Source organism: Parus major, chromosome 2 (assembly GCF_001522545.3).
Source record: "Parus major isolate Abel chromosome 2, Parus_major1.1, whole genome shotgun sequence".
Classification (NCBI taxonomy): Eukaryota; Metazoa; Chordata; class Aves; order Passeriformes; family Paridae; genus Parus; species Parus major.
The window spans coordinates 63,334,554-63,359,591 of NC_031769.1; the positions used below are offsets into that span (position 1 = coordinate 63,334,554).

Genomic DNA, 25,038 nt, shown 5'->3' on the forward strand with positions numbered 1-25,038 from the left:
TGCACAAGGCAAAAACAGTCACAGAGGCTTCCCAAGCCGAGCCGGAGACATGGCTACATACACAGCTACAAGTGAGGAAAATGCCACTTGTTTTCACTCTCTACCCGACACATGACAGCCTGTTACACAAAATCAGCAGCAAAACTCCCCCCCACTTTTGCAAAAAAAATAACCCAACCCAAAACTTATGTAACTCTCCAACTAATCTTTGTTAATCTTGAGCAAGGCATTTAAATCCAGGGAATAAGCCTATTCTTCTCGTCCCTCCACCCCCCAGCCTATCTGTACAGTGAAAAGGGAAACAAACAGAAGCAAAGTTTGCAGCCTTGTGATTTTTCCTTTTGACAAGAGCAAAGTGGCATCGTGTCCTGAGACTGCTCTGAAGTAAACCCTCCTCCCTTGCCTTATCCTATGCACTGAGCACCTTAAGAGAAAAGCTGCTTTAGGAGCAGCATTCAGTTGCTCCTGGCTGAAGCATGGAAATCTCTACTCTCGCCACGTACCACTGCCTTGCTTTTGTCTGGTATTTTTTCATTGCCTATTCCATCTCACATGTGAAAACAGAGGAGCGGCCATCTGAAGTGTTCCTTTACGGTGGGCAGTGGAAATATTTGACAGTCCTCAATCTGGTAAGCAAATTGTGTTGTACAGCAATACCAATATGTCTATTTGTTTGTCTGCCATCTGCGCCTCAAGACATATGCAGCTGGTGTATTAGCTGCTGTTAAACTGCTTCCTTTGCTGGTTTTTGCCCCAAAGGAAATGAAGGAGACACCTGTGCTTGTGCTGTGAAATGTATTCACAGGTTTCATGCAGAAAGAATATTGACTGGTGAGATGCTTGGTTTTCAGAACCAGTACTTTCAAGATTGCTGCCTCCTTGCAAAAGAGATATTGTCAGTGAGAAGGACAGAAAAGCGAGGGGTTGTCCAGCCAGGTCATATACAAATTTGGTGCCTGTTTTCTAACCTTTGGTTCAAAACATTTCAGCACTGCTTGGAGTTTTACTTCAATTTTTTTAATAGGCTTTTATGTCCTCTAAATTACAGGAAAAGTGAAACAAAGCAGAATACTGTGCTAATTTAGCCATTCAGAGTACCTGCATCATTTGACAATCAGTTGAGAACACAAGGGAAAGAAATTCCAGCGTGTGGAGAGAGGTGCTTGTGATATTATTAAATGAGTTTCAGCAGTGCTATCAACTGGTTGTACATTTCCTAAAAGCAGACAGAAAAAGGAGACTGTAATATGTTCTGGTTTTTCTAATGTGCTAACATTTCACAGGATAGAAATCAAAGTGAAAGTACATGAAATACCCAAGGGAGAAGGCTTGTTCAAAGTCCAAGGTGTTCATCAGCAACTCAGGGAAGTAGTGCTGGTAAGGTGGAAAGACCAGGCTTGTGGAGAGGGTTCCTAAAGGAAATGTAAGAGTTTTCCTAAGAGAAAAATTTCAGACAGTCTTTCTAATTTGAAGGATGACCACAGAGATCTATGCAGCCTTTCAGCCATCCTGTGTGACTGCCAGAGTTAAATATCAGTGGGAGGTCTGGTCTGGGGCATGTTTGTCTCTACTTTTGCCTTTCAGAAGGACACACCCTATGCTGAAGTTCAGTGAAAGCCTAAAGGCTCCCCAGCTCCAAGTGGGGCTTTTGGGGACCTCCAGGGAGGTGGGGAATTTGGTTTTCTTCCAGCCTCAACCATTCTGTGACTCTGTGAAACATTTGCAACCAAGAGGCAGTGAATGAGGCAGTGGAAGGATGAGGACACATATATATCACTGCAGTGGGGTGGTATTTGTACTGCTAATTGCAATATTGTCTATCGGTAGAGCCATTTTTGGGGGATAGCTGACCCCACTAAAATACCACTCGAATTTTCAGGCAAAACAGCATCTCCACCCCCATCCCCTGGCACCATTATAATAAGATTTACCAGCCAGCTCTAAAGCATGAGATCAAAAGGACAAAGCAAGTAACCAATCTCCCAGTATTTTGGGATGAAGTTATCACTGAAATTATCCAGCTTTCCTTAGTGACCAGCAGGGAAAGGCTCCACAAGGCAAGAGCATGTACAAGCATAACTTTACTGTCCCATTATCATCCTGAGTAACCCAGCCAAAAAATAAATCCAGGCTAAGGTAGCTAATAACCATTCAAAGCCTTCCTTTCATCTGTCTAAAGGAAAAACATGCCTGTTCATACTTCTGGTACTTTCCCTATCATCTGTGCCATGAGGGAAGTGTGCCTTGTGTGAAAGAGCAGTTCATTTTGTTGGTGTAAACCTACTTCCTTGACAACTGAACTGCATGCCTCATTCTTTCTGTGTTGTAATCTAATCATCTATCCCTGTTCACATTTTCTTTGCCACTCATTAGAGTGGCATTAGATTATCCTCTCAGTTACTCTTTTCTGCAAGCTGGAAGACCAAGATTTTTTCATTTCTGTTCACAAAGGGTTGTTTCTTTCATTAAAGTGTCTATGTCACCCTTTGCAGCAGTTTTTCAAGTTTCAGGAGGGGATAGGTGAGGCAGGCCGCAGTGGTCAAGTCGTGAGCATATATGGGTTTATACAGAATCCTAAGTGTTTCCTTGCTTGTAATTTAATTCTTCTTGACTCCTCTTAAATCTCTATTTGTCTTTTTTGACCACTGGTAGGTAAGGAGATAGCAAGTTGAGAGAGCTATCCACACTGAGTCCAGCATAAGTGGATGGTGATAACTAGTAGAGAACCCACTGTTGAAAAATATATAATTGAAGCTGCTTTTTAATTTTTTTCTGAAATGCTTTACATTGCACTTATCAACACTGATTTTTTTTTTTTTTGCCTAGTATTTGATCACTCAGGCACTCAGTACCCTGAGATTCTTTGGCAGTTTTACAGTTGGGTCGCTTTGACAGGGAAAGAAAAACCCCATCAGATTCACAAAATGTACCACCGCAGTATTTGCTTCCTTTGCCAGCTCATTTACAGATCTGCTGAACAGCTCATGTCTTATTAAATCTCCATGAGTGAGGGCTCTTGCTCCACTTCCCCAGCCATTTGACTCCCAACTTTTAACCACTCACTGATCTGGTCCCAATGCTAAAATGGAGCTGCCAGCCAACAGGGAAATGGTTTGGGCTGAAGATACTGCCTATCTGTCATGCGGAAAATGTGGCAGTGGGACAGGGTGTGCAAAATTACTCCTTCATGGATGGTAGTCCTTCCTCTTCAGAGATTTACTTCTTTCAAGGATTGCCAAAAAATGAAGAGGGATTAGGGAAAGAAATGCTATCACCCCCCTTCCTCCTGCTGAACTGGGTAGCATTTTTTGGTAAAGCAGCAGCAAAAAGGTGGTGAAATGTTCTTGAGCTGCTGTACAAGAGAGGAAGAGGGTGAGAAAACAACATGTCCCACATGCTGTGGCGCTCCCTGTGGGGCTCCACTGGACCTAAAAACTCATGCCATGGTCTAGCATTAAGCCACTTCCTATTGTTGCTGAGGAGCATCGAAGACCAAAAGATGCCTGTCAACCACACTCGTCCATCGGGTGCACATCCAACACATTCAATTTCTGTCAGTCTGGACACAGTCCCAGAAAACACCTTGGGATTTCGGGAGGTCATGGGGAAGAAGAGTGGGCAAAAGCTGTACACTGGGCTGTTGTGGTTCAGTGGATCTGCTGTGCTGGGCAGGCCTGGGCAGTGCCTTGGAGGCCTCCCCAGAGCCAGGAACACAGAGACAGCCTTTGTCCGGCTCTTCTGCCTGTGTTCTGCCAGACTGGGATTGCCTGGCTTCTGGCACTGGCTCTCTGAATCACTTGGAAATTTTCCCTCCAAAATTTCTCTTATCTCTTTGGAATAGCATTTAAAAATTTCTTTCTGTGGAAAGCTGCTCTGGCTGCCTCACTGTGATCTGAAATAGAAATACTGGGAAAAGTAACATTTCCTGGGGATGGAAATACTGCTTGTCTCCCAGTTTTGCTGGAGAGATGCTGGAAGCATTCCTTCTAGATATGACCCTCTTTTAGCACCTCATTCAATTCCTTGTTAGTCACGTGGCTCTCCCAAGAGAGCTACAGCTCTGACATTGCTTCAGATTCATCTTCTTAATGATCACAGCAATCAAGATTCAGAAAGGAAATATTTTTGTAGGGGAAAAAGAAAGGATAAGTGGTCTTTGTATCAAAGAGGTTCATTGACCCATTATTGAAGAAGCAGAAATGAGAGATAAAAACAGTTTTGTATTCATTTCATTCATCTGTGACACAAAACAGTGCAAGCGGAATCATTCATTGCCTGAAATATCTGAACTCATAAAAATCTGCTCACTGCTGCAAATCCATTAGTAAATCACTGCATAATGAGCACACTGCACCTTTAAAAACTATTAATTGAGTTCCTGCCCCAATTTATTCCTTACGCTTTTGTCTTTCATAACGGAAATACCTTTCAATTGTCCTGAAAGCTGCTTTATACTTATTTCAGAATAGGCCCAAATAGTATTTAGTAAAGATATTTTCCAGGACACTATCATGTGAATGGGTGTGTGTCTACACCAAATGTTGACTTTTATGTCTAATAACTTGCTCAGAATATTGGATTTATCCCTCCCTAAAGGGCAGAGCTATGAGCCTGATTTATTTGTACTAGCTGGAGATTTCAATATACACATATGGCAAGATCTTATACACGAAAGTAAATCATGTCAGGTTACTTAAACAGAAACACCCTTCTGATCACTGCACCAGATAAAAATTGAGCTTTGTCACTGTGAGTCTCAGTTTGGAAAATTGATCTGGCCAAATTAAATGTTTCTACAGCACCCAGCACCATGGAACTCTGCAGGGTCTAGAGAGGAAAGCAGCCTCTCTCCAGCAGGGATAATCATATCCATATTCTCCTCTTTGGGTTAATCATTAGCTTTCTGAATGCTTCCAGTCTTCCTTCTGTTCGTGTGGGAACACTTTAGGGAATCCTGTCTATTTACAGCCTGTGGATTTATATTCCATGAGCGCCTGCAATGGATTTTTGAGTGCCAACACTGTTGCTTGGGAAATTCACAGGACATCTGGAATAATTTGATGTTTTCACTTTTTTTTTTTTTTTAATGTCAACATTTTCCCTTTAGTGGAGGGCTACAAGATTTGGATGCACCTTTCTTACAACAACAACCCCAGTGGGTTTGGAGCTTGGATTTTAATCTACTGGGGGTGTACAATGCCAGACTGCACAGTACTAGGGATGATCCTAGCCAAGTTCAGTTTTCTGGTTTGAAAACTACTTGTATAACCTTCCACAGCTCTTGGAAATACAGGGTGATCACTAAAGCGTCTGAAACACCTTTGAAGCTATGATGATGAACAAGGGTAGAGCTACAGCAGCACAAATCCAAGTTCCTGAGGCTGAATTCAAACTTCTTCAGGGGTTATTCTTCTCCATGTTTAGCCAGACAAATGGGTCAGGTTACACATTCAGATAAGAATTTTCCATACACAAGATAACATTGTCCTCCCATGTGTATAACAGAATATTTACCAGGCTGAGAATGTGGCTGTTTTGGGACTGTTTCTTTTCAGTAATGTTTATTTTAGTTAATTTTGAAGCGGGGAAAGAAGCAGCCTATCCGTGTCCCATGATTAATGTAAGGCTGACCATGAACAAGATAATAATAGCCCCATCCTCTGGGAACCGGGCTTCTCCCTAATTGCTTTATTGGCAATTAGTCACCATGTGTCACTGGACTGTCACCACCCTCATGTTCATTTTTCATGCCTTCTACAGAAAGTTACTGCTGACTCTACAGGGTGTAACAAGAGCTTCTGTTTATTACCAGGCTTTTCTTAGCTCTTTGAGGACTTGCTATTGGTGTCCTGGTGAGGCCAAGGATTGGGACAGACATTTGGGCTGAACATGTGTTTGTGTCTAAGCACCCTGCACGGCAGCATGGACTTCACTGAACCAGACCCATGACTTAAAGGGCTGAATCTCTACTGGCTGAAATAGTACCTGCTAATTGTGACAAGGGGAGGGGAAAATCACACTTAAAACAGCTGCTTTAGGTGCCTCAGAATTGAACAAAAATCTATGTGGGTTCTGATGAACCTGCTTGGGTTTTTTGTTTTGTTTTTTTGTTTTGATATGTCTGTTCACCCTAGGCCTTGATAGGAAATATGGGGCTTTGCAGCTGAACTGGGTGATGCACAACCTTTGATACTTCATCCTGGGTGACCCTGGGCTGGTTACCCAGCCTGTGTCAGCACCTCCCTACCTCCACTGCTGTGGGTCTTCACAGGGAGAGGGCAAACCCAACAGTGGCACTTACTGTTGTAGCTCTGGGCTGTGGAAAGGATAGGGAAGGAAGACTCTCTTTTCCCTGTGCTGGGAAGAAACAAAATATTTTGGGACAGTTCACACAACTACAAACTATGGTCATTTTGTTGCTCAGGAAGACTCAGTCTCTGGAAACTAAAGCTTTCAGAAGCCCTTGTTTGACAACAGGCATGGTGAAATCATAGTCTCCTCCTCCCCTCATATATTTTGATAATAAAGGAATTTCTGGTGGAAAAACATTGCACTAATCCTGTCCTCTCCCAAGCACCACCCTTCTCAGCTTCTTCAGAAATTGATGAAGTAACCAGCCACAACTTCAGAGACTTTGCTCTAAGTAAATATATGATTCAGAGTAAGATCATGGCAAAAGAGATCTCATCCTGAAAGCTGTAGCCCTCTTTCCATTTAAGCATCACCAGCTGATCCAGTGTTTGCAGTAGGTTGCATTTCCCATATTGCATCGCTCTGGGACAACCTAGCCTTAAAAAGAAGAGGTCACCCCAGGAGTTAAGTGAACAGAACTGACTTGGTGCAAAATGCAGGACAGTGGGAGAAGTATTTTACTGCAAGGTTCTATTCTGCCTTTGCGTGTCTGACAAATCTGGTTCATCTTGATTTGCTGTGTAGTGTTAGAGAAAAATGAAGCAATTAGAAAAGCAATATTGGTTTAAACCACAGTAATATGACAATTTTACACATAATTTGGAGAACTGTTTTGTAACTGTGCACATATCTAGTTCTTTACCAAACCCTCCTAGTGCCCTCCCCAAAAAATCCCACCCTCACTACCTATACATGATTTAAAGAAAAAAGGAAAAAGACTTCAAACCAAAACACAACCTCCTAACCCTAAAATTCATTAGTTATAAATTGTTTCATTCAAACTTCAGTAAAACTTCATTTTTAGTTGGTGATGTCTGGATCTTTGCTTCTAAGCACTTGAAATCCTTTTCCGAATCCCTTTGAGTTCAGCAAAAGAGATTCTGTTTTTGTAACTTCTGCACCTAATTCTCACCTTGGATCATTTTGAGCTACTTGGCACTAAGATCAACTGCACTGGGAGTCCATAGAAAGAAGAATCAGTGTTGGCTAAACAGTGGAAAAACTATCTAGCAATTGCTTTACAGGAAATATCCTGGCATAATTTGTTCTTTCCTGCTGAGATACATCCAATGGTCAACCATTAACATAGGAAGTGTGACCGAGCTGGCTTTGTACATGTCCCTTCTCTTCACCCATCTGAATTACATCACATATCTCTGTTTAGTCTGTTAACTGGGATACTGCTAAAGTTGTCTCCTGACCAACTTTATTTAATCACTTTGGGTTAGTAGAAGAGATTTAGCCAACAGCTATATCCCTCACACAGGCTTGCAGCTCACAAACAAAACAGCTCCCTGAAGAGCAAGAACAGATTTCATTGAGGAACATGCTAATGAAAGCTGGATGAGTTTCCCTCATTAGGTGTAATTACTTTAGGTTTTGCAGGCTGTCTTCTATGGGGTGTCCTTCCTGGCTGATGTGTTGAGACTAATTAAGAAACTGCGATGTGCTAAGTGCGTAATTTCCAGCAGAGACCTTCTTTTCAGTGTCCTGGCTTTCCCAGTGTCCATGGTAAGTACCCTTTGTCTCTGGATGTGAAAATAATGTTTGCATAAATGATTAGAAGTGTATAGTACCAAAAGCATGTGTATGAAATAGGTAAGAACCAAGGGCTTTCTTATACCTTTGAATTTGGAATGGATTTGGACCATTTAGAAAACAATGCTGAGCCTGTTGTGGTTGAAAGCAAAGCCTCTTGCACAAACATTAGGGTTGCTGTCCTCAAGCGGACACAGATTGACCCCAAAGGGTGAATGAGGTGTAACCCCTCTGTTAATCTCATGGTCCAAATAGCTGTGGACTTATCAACTTAGGGCTTTTCTCTAAAGGGCAGCACAGGTCAGGAGGACATGAGAGGCTACCTTAGAGACAGCAAAACCTCACATCTCCTTCTCTGATGCCAGAGTAGCTTTAAATAAGCACTGGAGAGAAACAGATTCACGGAAAAATAATTATAGTCACAGCCTACGTCAGATTCATCATGGATCACCTACTCCCTCACAGACAATGCTGTTTATCAAGATGCCGTGGGTTGGACAGGAACTGATGGGTTATTTATACATGTAGGTACACCCTGTGAGAGTGATGCCTGCAGCCACCTCACCAGCTGAATCTCAGAGGCACTGTTTAAACATGGTCCACAAGCAGCTCAGCTAGCTGGCTCCATAAAAAGCCCTGCCAGGGATGGAGTCAGAGAGATTAGATAATTATCTTCCCTGCACAGCAGTGTTCACTGTGCTGCTTTCATATCCCACCAGGCATCTGCACCATGCCCACAGGACTGTGGCAGTCTCACTCTTCCAGCATCTCACACCCCTGACTTCTAACCCCAAGCATAAAGTGTTCCCAAATACACAGACAGGCCAAAAAATTGCAAATCAGCTTCCAGGTATCAGTAACTGAAACCAGGGATAATTTCCTCCAATTACGTTGTCCCACGAGTTTTACTATTGGGAAAAAAAATGGGTGCTCACAGTGTGCAGCTTTCACCTGCAGTTTAGGAATTAGGTTTATGAATTGTGAAGGTAAAGGGTAAGTCTATGTGAACTGCCTTATCAAGATCTGTTTTTACTTTGTTACTGAGCAAAACAAAGGCTTGACAGACAGTCCCTTGAGGAGAACTACTTGACCATCAAAAGATCCCATCTGCAAAGGGAAAGGGAAAAAAAAAGCAGCAGCAGCTAATCTCAGATTCCACAGAAAATGTCAGGGTTGGCAGTTTATAAAGCAGGGTTTTTTTCTCTCAGTATCAACACAGAACACTGCATCTCTGAGTAAATGTGAGATAACATGGGTTTATCTGGCAATGTCATCATTTTTCATGTAAAAAAACATAGAGACGTTTTGCCTTCTCAGAAATGAAAGCACTAACCAAATCCTACCAGTTCTGTTTGTCTTCTATTTTTAAATTTCTTTCATTCTGCATTTTGGTTCCAGTTTGTGTGTATATCTTTTTGGACACTGTATACCTACAACCGAGAGCTGGTTTACCCCAAAAGTCTTGATGGAGTCATCCCGCTCTGGTTAAATCACGCTATGGTGAGTAAGAAACACCTCAGCCTCTTGCAGAGAAAAGGGAGACTTTGCAACGTGTGCCTCACCATTGCATTGTGCTGTTTTCCGAAAGAGCTTCACAGCTCTTCCCTTCTCACCTCCTCCTTCCTGCTTATCAGAATCTGATGTTGAGCTGTACACAGCAATCAGATGCCTGTGCTTGAAGCTGCCTCAAGAAGCCTTTTAGCACACAAGGAGTGTCAGTGAATCGGTGCTTGTCAAACCTCTGAAGTCAATGAAATTATGTGTAGTCACAAGGAAAGAAAATCTCACTTATTGTGGTTCAAAAAAGGAATTGTGTCTGCTAACAGAAATCTCTGAAATACAAAATGGCTAAGAGTGTAACAAAGCAGCTCTTAATTTTCAAAAAAAGGTGAAATAACAAAAGAGACTCTGACAGCTCTACAGCTAATAAACTAATGTGTGCACAGTTTTGAATAGCTGGATTGCAATGATTGTTTACAGATTTTCTATAAATACTTTCCAGATTTCTCCTTCATTTGTTCTGGCTGTTTTTATGATGTGTTGAATAATCACATATTTCTCATCAGTCAAGTGAAAGGAGGCTGACAGTAACATGGAAACTGTGGGTGGATTGCAAGGTCAGGGAGGCCTCGTGGGGCGAATGGGAAGTGGGAGAGAAGGGAGAGGTTCAGCACTAGGCTGAACGAGAGAAGCCAAAAAGTATGAAATAATTTTATAGAAGACTCATTTCTCTCCAGACCTCATTTCTTAAGAACTGTGCCTTGCCATCCACTGCAGCAGTCCCCAGTGAGTGTTGAAGGTAAATCTGGGAGGGTTTGGGGTGTCTGGCTGAGGACAGCTCAAGGTTTGAGCAGCCCCTTGATTTAGACAGGTGCATTCAGAGTCGTGTGCCTGGAATCCAAACACACAGAGGCATGTCCGCATTGCTGATACCCGAGTGGTGAACCACAGCCATCGTGCACTTTTAACCTCGTCACCTGCTCTCTGTCCACCAGTTCATTTCCACCAGGACCTTTCTGTGGCTGTCCAAACCTCTTCACAGGTACAAAAGGGGACTGCTCTTTCTGAAAACCATCATCCACCAAAATGAACGATTCTTCATGTCCTCAGCATCATGCTGGTTTCAGGTCCAGGATTTAGTAAGGGGAACTGGTTTAAAAAAGCCTCACAGTGGTGGAGGTGCTGGGCAAGGGGGGAGGGGAGTAGCACAAAGTGAAGCTCAGAGAAGATAGGCTTTGCTGCTTGTTTTAATCCTGTCTCACAGCTGAGAATTTGCCCTTTCCATTTCCACATTTGTTTATGACATGGGAAGGTTGAGAGCTGTTAGGGCATACATTTTTCTTTCATGTGCAAGAACTCTTTGCAGGAACCCCTCAAACATATCAGTTATAACTTCTTCTTACCCTACCTACATCTACGTTTCATAACAGAGTTATTTTGACTACAACAAAAAGCTTTTCTGTAACAGAAATGTCAAAAACAGGTGTTAAAAAAGGAAAAACAGCTCTTCCTGAAAATTATTTTGACGAGAGAGAAACTTCACATAAAGCAAACCTCTATCACAACCTGGTATTTTATTTCTAAAGCTCTTAATACACTGCAGACATCTTGTGCTTGACAGTTCCTTGGTAGGAAATCTTCCTTCCAGTCACTATCAGGCATAAAACATCTGCCACCAGCATAGACTGATCCCTGCTATCGACAATCCTTGTGTTTTAGAGCACCTTCCAAAAGGTGCCTTCAGGCTTAGCTGAGACATTTCTTCCTTCCAACACAAAACATCCACTGGAAACACTAGGGAGACCCAGAGACATACCAACACTTTAAGGGACAATCTCCAAGTTCTGATTGCCAAGCAGACACTTTTTCTTTGGGTTCATTTCCTTGCATATTGCTGTTGCATGATGGCTCTGAGATTACAGGCATTTCATGACAGATTGAGGCAGCATGTAGCTGGCTTTTGAGGAGAAAGACATGGGTGTATCAGTAGTAACCATCAGTGCCATATCATTTGCAGTAGGAGTTCTTTTTTTTAAATCTCGGTCTATTTTAATGTTGTAAATATGGAAAACATATGTTGTTATGCAACTGGAGAGTGAACCTAAAAAAATAACCATGCAAAACCACTACAGGAATACTGAGCTCCTTGGCTTTGTGGTGATGCTGCAGCACCTTCCTTGCAGAAATGAATAACTGTCTTTTTCCTCACATGGCCTGCTTTTACGGCGGGAAAAAAATGTTGTTGCCCACTTGGCAGCCCAGAGCTGCAGAGAGAGCACTACAGTTTAGCCATATTTTTGCACTCTGAGCAGAAACATTTTGTTTTGCAGACAGGATGGTTAATGTAGAAAGGAATTTTGCTCATATTTGAAGGAGACCAAATATTCCAGACTGTCTAGGTTTCTCTCTTTGCTTTCCTACTGAGTTTAACCCAAAGGCTGGGCTTCAGTTTTCACTTTTGTTTGCCTGGGATAATTATGTTTTACCATCTATATACAAAACCTTGACCTTCGGGGATGAAAAAAGTCCGCTCTACTTATGTCTCAAGCACAATTATTTTATTTGAACAAGATTTTTGAAGTGGAAGATGGCTGAGACAAAAGATACTCTGGCCAATTTGTCAAGTGAATTTGTTTATTTCTTTCCTAGTCATCTCTTTTCAAGCTATGTCTGGATATTCTCCAGAAGGAGACTAACTGCTGGAGACAGCTTGGATTAAACCATATGCATGTATTATTCAACTTAATGGCAGTATTGGGGAACACTACACCTTGAAGGGTCTGACAGAATTGAATGCTAAATAAAGTGTGCCATTGGTAGGTCAGAAAAGGCAACTCAAAAATGTTTTGATCTATAACAAAAGATACATATAAATGTAGAGCAGATGTGCTCACAGAAATGGTAATGGTACAATTGTGTTTTTGTAAAAGGAGATTTATATTTTCAGTCTGTAGGCACAGTTCTTCTCAAAAGCATGATTTTCTTTATTTTCAGACTGCAGCTAAGTTGAGTTTGGCCACCTCTTTTTCTAATTTACCCTGTAGCTGTGTTACCCTTTCACCTTTACAAAAAACAGCATTTTAGCTCCCCAGGCATTCTGCTGACACATGGTTATGAACGGTGTATGTTCAGAAGATTTTGTAAGCTAAAGAGCTGAGAATAAACAAGGAAGGAAGGTAAATGGAGGCTCAGAAAAAACATCTCTTACCTGGCAGACTTTTGGCAAAGATGACAACAGATCTCCCTGAACTTCGGAAGCTGTGGTGCACTTTGCCCTGTTGTGGCTGAGCTGTACCTGAAAATAAAAAGAGAAAATGCAAGGGAGTGAGAGAAGAAGCAAGGTACATACAAGTAATTTTCCTTCACTGAAGCAGGCCACCAATGCCCCACTGTAGGAGTACCAGCAGGACTCACCTTGTCCCGTCTCATCTTGGTGCTTCTTGGCATATAGAAGCTGCTTGTGTTCTGCCTACGTAACTAAAACTCACCTTTCCCTGTGTGGACACATCTACATCAACAGAAATGGTATTTCAGATCAGTGTGATTTACTTCCATCTGGAAAAAATTTAAGTTATGTGAATATAAGTTACTCTCATGTGAGGGTATCTATGTGAAGGATTACATCTTACTACAGCTATTTTAGGAAGCTGCTGCATCACTAACCAAAAGAGGGGGCACAAATTCAGTTTGTAGGGCAGAACCCTCTTGTCCAGGCCACTCAAACTCAACTCCTACTCCAGGTGTGTACACGAGAACAACCTCAGGTTCATCTCTGACCATCTTAAATGATTCGCTTTTCAAGTGTTATTTAATCCTTAATAATTCTTACATTTCTACACAAGGGAGAAACATTTCCATTTGTTTGCATTTCACAGTATCTCAATTTTAAGCTGTCTGGCAACTATGGACATTCACAGGCTGCCAATTACATTCAGCTTTTGGCAAAAGAAGAAGAATGTGTGTGTGAGGAATATGGCACACAAAATTAATCACCCCACACTTTTAAGTGCAAAGATGCTTAGCTTTTCCCAGCACTATGCAGATTTTTTTTGAAGTTTCCATTTTTGTTGACATAAGCCCATTTCTCAGGGAGAAAGTATGAGTTTCACAGACAAATGTTATGGCAGGGAATCCTCCCGGGCTGCTGCTACCCCAGCGTGCACAGGTGCAGTCTCTGTAACCCTCCCCACAAAGAAACAGCTGGAGAAAAATATTCCACAGCAAAGGATGTGTCACTTCAGTCCCATGTCAGCCTCCAGCTGCAATGCAACATCACTTTCTTAGACTACATATCTAATGTCAGGGAGAAAGGCAATTAAAATTCTGGCATTGACATTGAGACAAAACATTTGCTAGTAAGCAATAGGATATTCAGACAGGGCCTTATTCCCAAATATGCATGTGTGCAGGCAAGAAACTTTATCTCTGAAGCTCTTTTACCTTTGATCATACAATTGGTCTAACGTTTCACCCATTTTTCATGATAACGCTCCCAAACTACCTACACGTCTGAGAAAAAAATATTAATGTTTCTTTATGAGTGAGCATGAATGGATCTGGAAAGGGCAGAAACAGATAGTAGCTGATGGTTCAGAGAGGGGTGCTGCTGAAATTAAATTGAGCAATAGCTTCCTCGCTAATCTCCTACACACCTGCTCAGTAACAGGACTCCCTGTGCCTCCTGCTCTATCCACAAAATAAATCTGTGGTTCCCTGAAAATGCGCTGATGGCTGGAAACACAAAAGACATGCAGCAAGCCTAGGAGAGAATTATTTCTTCAACTAAAAATGGCAAGGTACTACTTAAAGAAATAAAAGGAACAATAATGCATAAGCCCTTTCCACCCTGAAAAACAGAGAGGTTAAGAGAAGATGAAAAATGTATAGGGAGAGATTACAAAAGAAAATTTTGAAGGAGGCCTTTGAACACAGTCAAAATAATAGCAAAATAAATCAAAGGAGGGAAATAGTTCCAAACTTAGGCCAAGAAAGGAGAAACCATACAATGATTTAGAAAATTATGAGCATAAAACTAAACAGAGGTTATGGTGACAGGAAGCTGTTTAGTTTTATTATGTTCAGATAACACAGACTGTAATTGTTCATGAAAGCATCCAACTGAAAGAAATTTCCACAGACAGGAGGATGTTTCCCAACAAAGAATATCTGAGTAAACACCTCAAGAGACAACCAATGAACTGGCTTAGAGCCTCATAAGGCAACACCAAAGTGGGCTTTTCCTTTTCCTTTGCAGTATCGTAGTGATGGGGAAGAGAGAAGCATGAGTATTGGCCACAACTGGTTGTCAGCACACAAGCTCTGCAGGGAATTGGTCTGAAAGGAGAAACACAGGCAGTTTTTCAAAAGCAGTTGATGGTCTCCAACCGTGCCCAGTGGAGTTTAGTTTGGCCAGTGGTAACTGTTTGTGAAAAGATCCCTCCCTAAAGTCTCACATGTTAATGGAAAGCAGACATGGAGGGTATGTAAATGCAGACGAATCAGAAACAAACAGCTCTGGTCAACCGAGGCATCATTTCCTTCGCTCCGGAGTCAAACAAGGTCACACCGAGTCAACTGCCACACACGCGTCAGGAGCACAAGTGACCTCAGCAGCTCTAGGGAGATTATTCATGGGCTCAAAGCTCAGCCTAGGCTAGAGCCTGCAGCTGAGCACAAAGCCTACCCAACCCCATCTTCTCAGCCCCAGGAAACTCACTCTTACTTGAATCCTCAACGGCAAAATGAGGATATAGCATTAAATAAATACACAAATTACGGAACATAAAAATTCCATACGGTCTTAGCAAACACTGGAAATAATATTCAGAGAGGACTGTTTATCTCAGCTTAAACTCATGAACCTGAAATGTATCCTGGGAAACACACAACACAGGGTAGGAAACAAAAAGTAAGGAAGCAGGGGAATGTTCTTGTCTGCAGGAGATAGGTTAACGCGCCAATATCTGAGATAAAGTTCAGAATATGTTTAAGAAACTTTCTTCCCCCTGTATTCATATGCCAGAGTTTGTATGAGCAACAAAAAGAAATTTGTAGAAATTTTATAACTAGTTCAGATTCATCTGAGTTTTTCAGGAAAGAAGAAAAGAAACTAAAACCAACTGGAAAATCATAATGACTGCCAAAAAGAGACACAAAGGATTTTAAAACTGAATGTTTGGAAGCAGAATTCAGTGCTAAAAAAGTGTGATTAGTTAACTAAATATCTCTGATAATTTTGAAAGTCCCATCACTTTTGTCTCTTCACTATAGAAAGAAATAAAAAAAAATTCAGCTCTTGCAAAGCTGAAAGCTTTCTTCAATAAACAGAGGTTGTTAGACAAATAAATACATTAATATTTCAAAGAACATAAAAATAAGTACCTACAGGATCCCTGCCAAGTGTAGGAAAAGCTCTCTGATTCAGTTGGGTTCATTGATAGCCTGATCAGTACACACAGCTATTGTTTGAGCCTGTTTTCCTTACCTTAGAGTAAAATAGGGTTGTTTTTTTCCCCCTCCCTCTGTGATAATTATTTTTGACAGTTTCACTGTTTATATGTGAAACTGAGAAACTGTTAATTGAAATAAAAAATGAGTCACTGTTTCCAGCAAGTTTTGCCAATGTTTTGATCTGTGTCAATCTGAGCTTAATCATTAAGTTTTCTTTAAAGGAAGAAGCAAAACTGTATATTTTAATTTGGCCCCATACAAACACTGTGCTCCTCAGACATACATCAGTTTAAGAATACGAAACACTGTTGAGTAGGACTGAAAATATATTTAATGACTATACACCAGAGACCTATGTTTAAAAATAATGCGTATGAGAAAATACTTTTTTTTTTTTTTTTGAGAAGGGTATGAGAAGCCTTTATAGCCTCTCAGCAGATCTGATTAACCATGATATATGGTCTATCACTAATGATGTTGCCAAAGTCAACGTCTGTGGGCTGTGAGAGGGAAATCATGTGGAAAGCCAACAGTGTGTCGTAGGCAAAGGGCAGGCTCTGGGCCCTGCAGCCATCCACACATTCCCCTGGTGTCTGCTCTACAAATACTCATCTGCTGTCATAAACTTGCTTGGGTATGTGATAGAAATTCCTCTGTGATTTTACTGTTAATGCACAAATTCAGCCTGGCAGAAATAGACTCTGGGATAGCTAAAGTGCAAGGGAAGATTTTCCCACATGTTTATGAGCCTGGGGTGTATGTGTACATGAAAAGGGAATTGGGGGGCAGAGGGGAAAAATGAAAAAAAAAAAAACTCTTTATATCCACAAAGGAAAAATAATAAGATTTTTAAAAGATCATCCTGGGGGTGCTTGAGAAAGCTCAGAACTCTTGCAGAACTCTGTCTCAAGAAGGCATTTTTGCAGCAAATTTAAATGACTCTACAAAAAAAACCCATCTAGCTAATATGCATGGCAAAATATATTTTAAAAGATACAATTATTTGAATGGAAACACAGCACACTATCATGGGCCAATGACATCACTGGACTTGGGAAGAGAGCAGCTTGCAGCTTTTCTACGCCACAACAATTTTTTTTCTTTTTAGGTTTGTTTTTTTTTTTTGTTTTTTTTTTTTCATTTGTTTTTCCAGATCAGGATAGCTCCAAGACCTTTAAGAAACTGTTTGCAAAACAAGAGGCAGACAGTCCTACTCCTGAATGCTTTTGCTGTCCTTGGACATGGAAACACTCTTACAAGCAGTGGAAAGCTCATTGAAACAGGAAGAGCAGAAATTTCAACCTACCCCTTCCACTAAAGTCCTGGCTATTCCCAAAAGCAGCCAGATTTTCCAGTTTTGCCAGTAACTGTCAGGTTGTTATTGATTTATAGGCCCCTGAGTGTTTTCTCTAAGTGGAAGAGCCTGACAAAAATGAGTAGGTAAAGCATATCAGCCTTTTCTAAACCAGCACAGACTAAAAAGCAGATCTCCCAGCAATCTTTTGCAGCCTGCTGCTCAGCAGCAGTGCCAATGCACGGCGTGTTTGAGCAGCAGGCTGCCCTTCACAGCCTCTCCCTGTGACCATATCCTGCTGTCCACACGTTGTCTGTCTGCTGCTGGAGCGTATGTGCTTCCCAGCAAGAAGCTACATCTCTCTTGTGGAACACTGAGCCACTCACCCCTGGTCATGGACAGGTTGGACATGGAACACTTGCCCATCACGCTCCTCACTGCATCAATCTCTTAAGCCTTTGAAACTTCTCATTTTCCTTTCCTCTCTAGATGCAACAACACATTCAGTGCACTCACAATTTCTATGCATGCCTTTGGGCTGCCTCATTGTTCATACTTTCTGGCTCTTTATGCTGCTCTTTCCTGGGCATGCTCCAAAATACCTGTCAAAATGAGGTGCTCTAAATCAGCGTGCCAGCCAAAGGCTTAGGCTAAAGCCTCAAAATGAGGACAAGGTGCAGGTTTTCCATCATTGCTGCCTTGCCATGGGCATTTTGGGTTTTGTTCAAGGACAAACTGTTGTTCAACTATGGAAAATAAACTCTTTCAAATCTTTTTGAAAGCAGCTTAACACATAGATTTCTGACTAAAAGAAGTTACAGGGATTATATATGAAAACTGTGTGCACTGAAGATATTTTTCTGGTTAAATTAATCCAAGAATCATTTGTACTGATACGAGACCTCTGCAATCAACCAAGCAGGTTGTAGAGCTGAAAAATATCTTTGTGAAACAGAACAGGAGAAAATCCCAGTGCCAATTACTGAGAGGAACCAGAACATCAAAGAAATATTTTCTATCTCTTTTCTCTGAAAAAGGATAGCTGAGGTGGGAATAGTTATTTTGATAGAAGGATAGCCATGTATGAATAGCAGCTCCTGGTTGTGGTAGGAGGGCTGAGGGAGGACACTCAGCTTCCAGGGAGTGGTCACTTGGAAGCAGCAGACAAAAGTGGATGTCCACCTCTTAAACAAATAGCTAAATATCTGTATGCTGTTGATAGCTCACTGTACATTTAAAGAATTTAATATGTATTTTTCACAACCTGTAGCATAGATATATGGCATATTACCATATGAGATACTGACCACAGTTTCTGAAAAACAGAACCATTTCATTGGGACAAGAGGAATCTTCATACCATACATCCAGCAGGTTATGCCTTTAGGGAGAAAGGAAAAAAAAAATCCTTAGTTTGACCTTTTTTTCTATTTAAAAGTCTATCTTTCTCTGTTGCCCTCCTCCCATACCTCCCCCATCTACCCATGAAACTATTTACTTAATTAGCAGGAATTTAAGTACCTAATCAGCTACAGTTGTTGCTATAGTTTTCTCCTGATGGATTTCATTGACTAGTTTTGCTTTGTTGTTCCCCAACATTGTTTAAGCCATCTGTATTGCAATTCAAATTTATTGTTTCCTTTCACAGGGAATACGAAATTTTCAGTGGGGAAATTTCACCCAGGAAAATTATTTTCTGAAATTGTTACAAATCAGTCAAAAATCTAAGGAATTAGCATCCCATGAATCCCTGCATTGGCCATTTAACATCTGAGCCCATAATGCTTTCTGCTTTGCTCCCAACGTTCCCATGGTGAGGAACATCCCTCTTGAAGGCAGCTCCTCACCTCAAAACAGTTATTGTCACTAAACTGTCTGCCCAGAGCCGCAAATCCTCCATGCTCATACAGTTACCATTAAAGTCCTTGAAATTGAAGCTACAATTCAAACTCTTCAACGAGAAAAGCAAAACAAAAAAAACCAAAACAAAACAAAAAACCAACAAAACAAAACAGAGAGAAAAGACATATTTCTTCATCAATTTTAATCCTTTCTGACTCTGGAATAAGCTTGTTTTAAGTTCCTTCACACCTTCAATCACAGCTAACTCAAGTCCCTTGTATGTTTACAGCTCCATTTTTCCATTTACACAGGGAAGCACAACACACTGGGATTGCACTGGAACAAGTAATAAATGACACTATATAAAATACAATGACTAGAAGAGAACATGAAGGCAATTCAGCAATTGCTTAGTGAGTTCAAGGAGCACTCTTCTAACATCCTCAACCACACATAATGATAGAGTTCAATATCTTTTGTACCCTAATAGGAATTATAAAAAAAATATTGCATTACAAAATGCAAAAGGAGAGCTCACCTGTTATAAACATAGACCATGCTACAGGCAAACCTTATTTTTACGTTATATTAACAAGAAAATTTTTATGCTTATTACTCTAGGGGTACTTCTTCATTGTAAAAAATACAGTATGCACATTTGTGTACAATTATACTCAGTATTGTTAAATAATTTTTTGCTTCTGAGCAGGTGCCTGAACTTTGTGATCAACAATGACTGAAGGCGAGGCACTGTGACCTGTCAGTGACACACTCTCTTTTTCCCTCAGCACACAGCTGTATTGCCATTTGCTCTCCTGGAAATCCTTGCCTTGCCACATCGTTACCCAGCAAAGAAGAAGGGATTGATCCTACTGGGACTTGTCGCTTTTCTGTATATCAGTTGGTAAGAATTTAAGTATTGTTTTTGCCAAGCAATCTACTTTTTAAAATAAGGCCAAATGCTTTATTTTAGATCTAGAGTTCCCACCCAGACACATGGAGGACAGCAGTCTTTTCTGTGGAGAAATCATTTAAACTTCAGCTGAGACCCATGAAAATTATTTCTGAACGTAAGCAAGGCAGGTTTCTTCGAACCCTGAGACCTTTACATAAAGGTCTTGTAAGGTCTCTTATAGGAAAGTAACTAAGTTGCCATAAATTTAAGGATAATTTGAGTAATTTCTTCTGGGTTGGAGTTTTTACTTTCACCGGTACCATCAAATTTGCTTCCACTCTCTGTCCTGCTCACTGCAAAACCACCTAAAATCCCTGAAGGTCTGGGGGTTATGGGAGCAGGAGAGGAGTTTAGTGTTTGGCAGGAACACGTGGCTGGTTTTAGAAACTTGAGACAGAAAATGATACCCGGAGCCAGGTGCAAACTGGTGGGTAATGAGGAGGCATCTGCCCCACCACCACCTCCCACTCCACCAGTGGACACTGCCCACTTTTCCAGCAATGTACCAGTTGACCCCCAACCTGTTGGAGAATGATCCCAAGAGAATAAACTGCATCTAATCTGCACCTCCCACAGCTCATAGCCACCTGCTGTGTGTGTGTCATGCACCCCTGGAGTGGGCTTGCTCATTGCATCCTGGCTGCAGCACCAGGATATGGGGGCACGGCCACCCCATGTAACTGTGGACAGCTGCCAACACTTCAAAGCTCTCAGAGGATGCTTTATATTGAGACCAAACTCAGGAAGGGGGCTGTGTAATTTCAGGGTATGCCATGATAGAACTTTCCAGAGCTGAGGAAACATCCAGGCTCTAGGGTGGAGAATACAGAACACCTGTATAACAACAAGAGGTCAGCAAGAAAGCGACATGTCCTCATGCAAAGTCTTCTGAGAAGTCACTGGAACTATGAGGAAACCCATCCTTCCCATTCCTACTTACCAGTTCTCTCTCTCAGCTAGAGACCATCTTCAGCCCAGGGAGTGAAAATCTGAAATAATAATTTCAGACAATAAACTGCTCAGATGAAACACTGGAGGGACTTGAAACCCACCAGAGTGGCTGTGGAAACAAGGGACTTCACTGATACATTATAGAAGCAAATTAGGAGCCATTTATTCTAATCCAGCCCAGAGCCTAATAGGATTACGACCATGGCTTCCTAAATTCCTTTTCTATGTTCTGAATCACCCTATTGCTTAACACCAGATTTGTTTTGCTTGTCTTATGACAACATTTGGGTTTTACTGTCTTTGACACCAGACTGCTCTTAGCATGTGAGCCATGCTTTCCCCTGAAATGCCTATCAGCTGAGCAATTTCATCCCTCAAGAGACATGGCTCATATTAGGACCTGAATTAGGACCAAAGGATAAAGATCAACACAAGCATCAACACATCTGAGCCCTTCCAGTATCTTCTGCGAGTTGGTGCTGCACTGTGTTGTTAGGGTCCTGAGTGGAAGTTGGTCCCTTAGAGTGCTTGTCCCCTGGGTGCTGGGGCCCTGATGACTGGATAAAAGATATTAGGATGTCAATACCATCCACAAATCAGCAAGGAACCCCCTGCCTCCTTTCTTTTTGCCTCCACTCTGTGGTTCCCTGCAAACCACAGACGTCTTTCAACCAACAGAAAAGTTTTCTGGCCCTTGCAGTGAAATCTCAACACATGTACACATTTTACTCTTGGTGCTAAAACCTGGTGATTTAATAGCCCTATTTGAGCACCATATGTTTCACAAGCAACAGAGCCCTTCCTCCAAGCCTCTCCCTGGACTGTCATTGCCATTGCTGCAATGTCAATGGGCTGAGAAGTGTCTGGTCCCTCTGAGGCAGCAGAGAAGCTGAGCAGCCAGTTACACCTCACACCAGACACCTGCCTCTGAGCAGGGTGTCACTGTGGCTTTGAACACCCTGCACAGTCATTTGTTTGGATTTGAAAATACAGGTTGGAGTGCTTCATATGAGACACACCAGCTGGCCAAACTGCATGAAGATAATTTAGTTCTTCGCTACATAAAAGAAAGGTGGTTGTCACTCCCTGTTTTACTGTTGGAATATGATATGAAAAGAGGAGCCCTGTGCAGTGAAGAACACATGCTGACATTTGCACTGGCTCTACTTTGCACCTGGACTTCAGTGTTTCTGCTCAGCTTCTCAGGGGCCTTTCCTGCAGGCTTTATTTTCTTTTTTCTTTTTTTTTTTTTTTAATTTTTAATTACTTAGGTGTTTCACAGCTCTGTTTGTTAGATGAAAGAATCTTGAATCATGAAAATTAATCCCTACATTTAAATATTTCCATGCTCAGTCCAGACAGCTCTGCTATCAATTCCCTCAATTTCTCCACTCTGTTCCATAGGTGAGGATAGTAAATCTTAATTTACAGGCAAGACAAAACCATCTTTTTATAACCCACTCCTTCCTTCTTTTCCTAGAGAAAGGAAGAAGCATCTTTTCAGCCTTTTTTTACCTCCTTAGCATTTGCCCATTCCTCAGTGTCACAATACAGTTTCAGGATAGGGTGGCAGACCATTTGTCACTTCTCTTTGAGGCATGATGTTCAGGGTAAGGTAGCAGGCTGGGTGCCATCAGAAAAAATTGCAATTGCATTCCCATGTTAGCACTGGTGGTGGAAAGTATGGCATAATCCTCAGATGTGGGGGTTTTTTTAATAAAAAGTTAAACCTTTTAGGACCATTTGGACTCAAAAGTTTAAAAGTTTTAGGTAAGTACTGTCCTTGTTAAAATGGCACATCCTGATAACAATCAATGAAGACTTACCCTATTTTTGAAATTCTTTACATAATCAATACAAATATAAATAATTTTATTCACAAAAAAAATTCACAAAAAAAGTATTTTTTTTCCTATGCTTAATACATAAAGATCACTTTTGTATTCTTAAATCCAGGCATTCCCTACCAACCACTCTTATAAGCCACAAATAATGAACATATTACCAGCGAACTGACAGGCACTACAATATATTTTCTGAGAGAATAAAAAAGGCAGAAAGAGAGAGCACAATTAGAAGAAAAGAAACCCTATAAAGCAGGCATATTAATCCTCTTCCTTTTCCTTCTTTTCCAAACCATGCTTTGCAAACAGTTCTGTCACAAAAGGGTGAAGAAACTACATCTGTTTCCCACCCAACTATTCCTCTTCTTTTCCTTCTCTTACAAGAGAAAAGGTGCTGGAGAATTGACCTTGCCCTCTCACCTTCTGAAAACCTCTTTCCACTCCTCAGAGCAGTGGTCAAGAGCAGAAAAATTGAGACAGAGAGGAACAGCTCTGTGTCTCCACAGACTCTAGGGATCTGGATAGGGGCTGAAAAGCTGTTGTAGCTAAAGAGTAAACATATGTGAGAGCTTATTTGAATAAGCTTCACTTAGCATAGCCAAGTGCACATCCCTGTTCCTGAACATTTTGCTATTTTACTGTGCTTTTACTGCTGTTAATAGCCAATGCCATCAGGGTGACAGCAGAATATTGTGTGCATTTCAACCTACACTGAAAGCCATCTAATTTAGCACTGGCTCAAGTGTGCTTCACAGCAAATAGCCCAAGTGCCGAGGAGATGTATTGACAGCCAAGCTAATTTTCTCTGTATCAAGCCTGTTTTGATAACTCAGCCCCTCAGGAGTTGGAAATTTTGAAGTGGTTCTTCTAGCTGAATGGTCCTAACCAAAGGTAATTTCTCTCCTTCCTTGCCTAGGGTCCTGTGGATTTATTCTGTAACAGGAGAGTGGGTATATCCTCTCTTTGCTTTGTTCAGCCCCCCTGGGCTAGCAGCCTTTTTTGCCGGTAGCCTTGCTGTCATCGTCTCCTTCTACAACTTCGGAGAGTTCCTCAACCGTATGATATGGGGTCAGTCCAAGTTTTCTTCACTACTTCTATGCATATGAATAAAATACCCCTAAAATGAATTTCTGTGATTACCCAGGCAGGCAGGGAGAGGAAGAGGGCATGAGTACCCTCATGAGGGGAAGGTGTTGGGATGGTGGCATTTGGGTGTCAGATTGCGATTGTTGGGTCCCATCCACGTGCTAACAAATAGGGGACGAACTGGAGCAAGGGTCCCAACCCTAGCAGACAAAGGTTGGACCAGCTTCCTCTAATTTGGCTCAAGAAGCACCTCTTGCCAGCATAATCACTGGATTTTGAATTTCTGCTCAAAGAAGGGTCCAGAGAAGCCACATGTCTTGGGCTAAAACTTTTATACCTGCATCACATGTTGTTTGTCAGACTAGGGAATAGCAGTGTTTATTGCAAATTGACAGGAATGCATTAGTGTATCCAAGAAAGAGCTCTGTGGCGGCAGCTCCTTGACTAAAACAGCACTTTGGAAAGTTTTACAAACTCTTGAGAATTTTTCCCTTCTGCTTTGCTAGGGGTATAACCAGCTGTGACCTAAAAAAATGAAAAGCAGCTTCCTTGGACATAATGGGCAGTTGGAGGGGAAAAAATAAGTAGTTTAGGAAAGCATATTTAACAACTGGAAGAAAGAGAGAACTGAGGAAGCACCTTTGGGGGTTTGGCATGGAATGCTATTACTATTATTATTGTTTCTGTCATTATTATTCCTTCTGGTTTCCTCTCTTTTTTCATTCAAGATTGAATTTTTGAGGATGAAATTGTTTCTGTCAGGAAAATGTGTGTATTTTATTTAGGACAAATGTGTGAACATTTGCGATTTCTTAAACTAGCTTTCTGATGAAAGAAAAAACACTGCAAAAACACCTCTGAAAATAAATAAGACAACGTCCCTCTGTTCTCAGGGAACATTTGATGCCTTATCCATTTTGTGAAGTCTCACATGCCTGTCAAGCCAAAGCAGTGTCTGTAGCTAGTCTCTCACTATCCGCACTCAGCTACCTAAAAGCAGCAGATTGGCTTTCGAATGCGCTGAGTAACCAACTTCACCACTTGCTACCTTTGCAAACAAGATGCTTGCTCTACATGTCCATGTTTGGAGATTTTGGCCACATTCTATTCTGCATAAACATAATACAAGATGAGGGTTGCTGGTAAATGAAAACAGATCTGCAGCC

General features: G+C 41.4%; 1 protein-coding gene across 1 annotated transcript; it reads left to right on the plus strand.

Moving 5' to 3' along the window:
- Positions 1-214: 214 nt before the first annotated feature.
- Positions 215-24,605, plus strand: ADTRP (androgen dependent TFPI regulating protein). The gene is made up of 6 exons (XM_033519276.1): positions 215-629; positions 7,789-7,923; positions 9,349-9,450; positions 19,825-19,940; positions 23,703-23,854; positions 24,601-24,605. The coding sequence occupies exons 1-6, from the start codon at positions 477-479 to the stop codon at positions 24,603-24,605; spliced, it is 663 nt and encodes a 220-aa protein (XP_033375167.1). The 5' UTR covers positions 215-476.
- The last annotated feature ends 433 nt before the right edge of the window (positions 24,606-25,038 follow it).

Excerpts from the sequence above, each read along its gene's own strand:
- ADTRP (XM_033519276.1), top strand. The coding sequence starts at position 477 with ATGGAAATCTCTACTCTCGCCACGTACCACTGCCTTGCTTTTGTCTGG. Across the intron at positions 9,451-19,824 it reads TCTGGTTAAATCACGCTATG|CACACAGCTGTATTGCCATT; the intron begins GTGAGTAAGAAA and ends TTTTTCCCTCAG. Across the intron at positions 19,941-23,702 it reads GCTTTTCTGTATATCAGTTG|GGTCCTGTGGATTTATTCTG; the intron begins GTAAGAATTTAA and ends TTCCTTGCCTAG.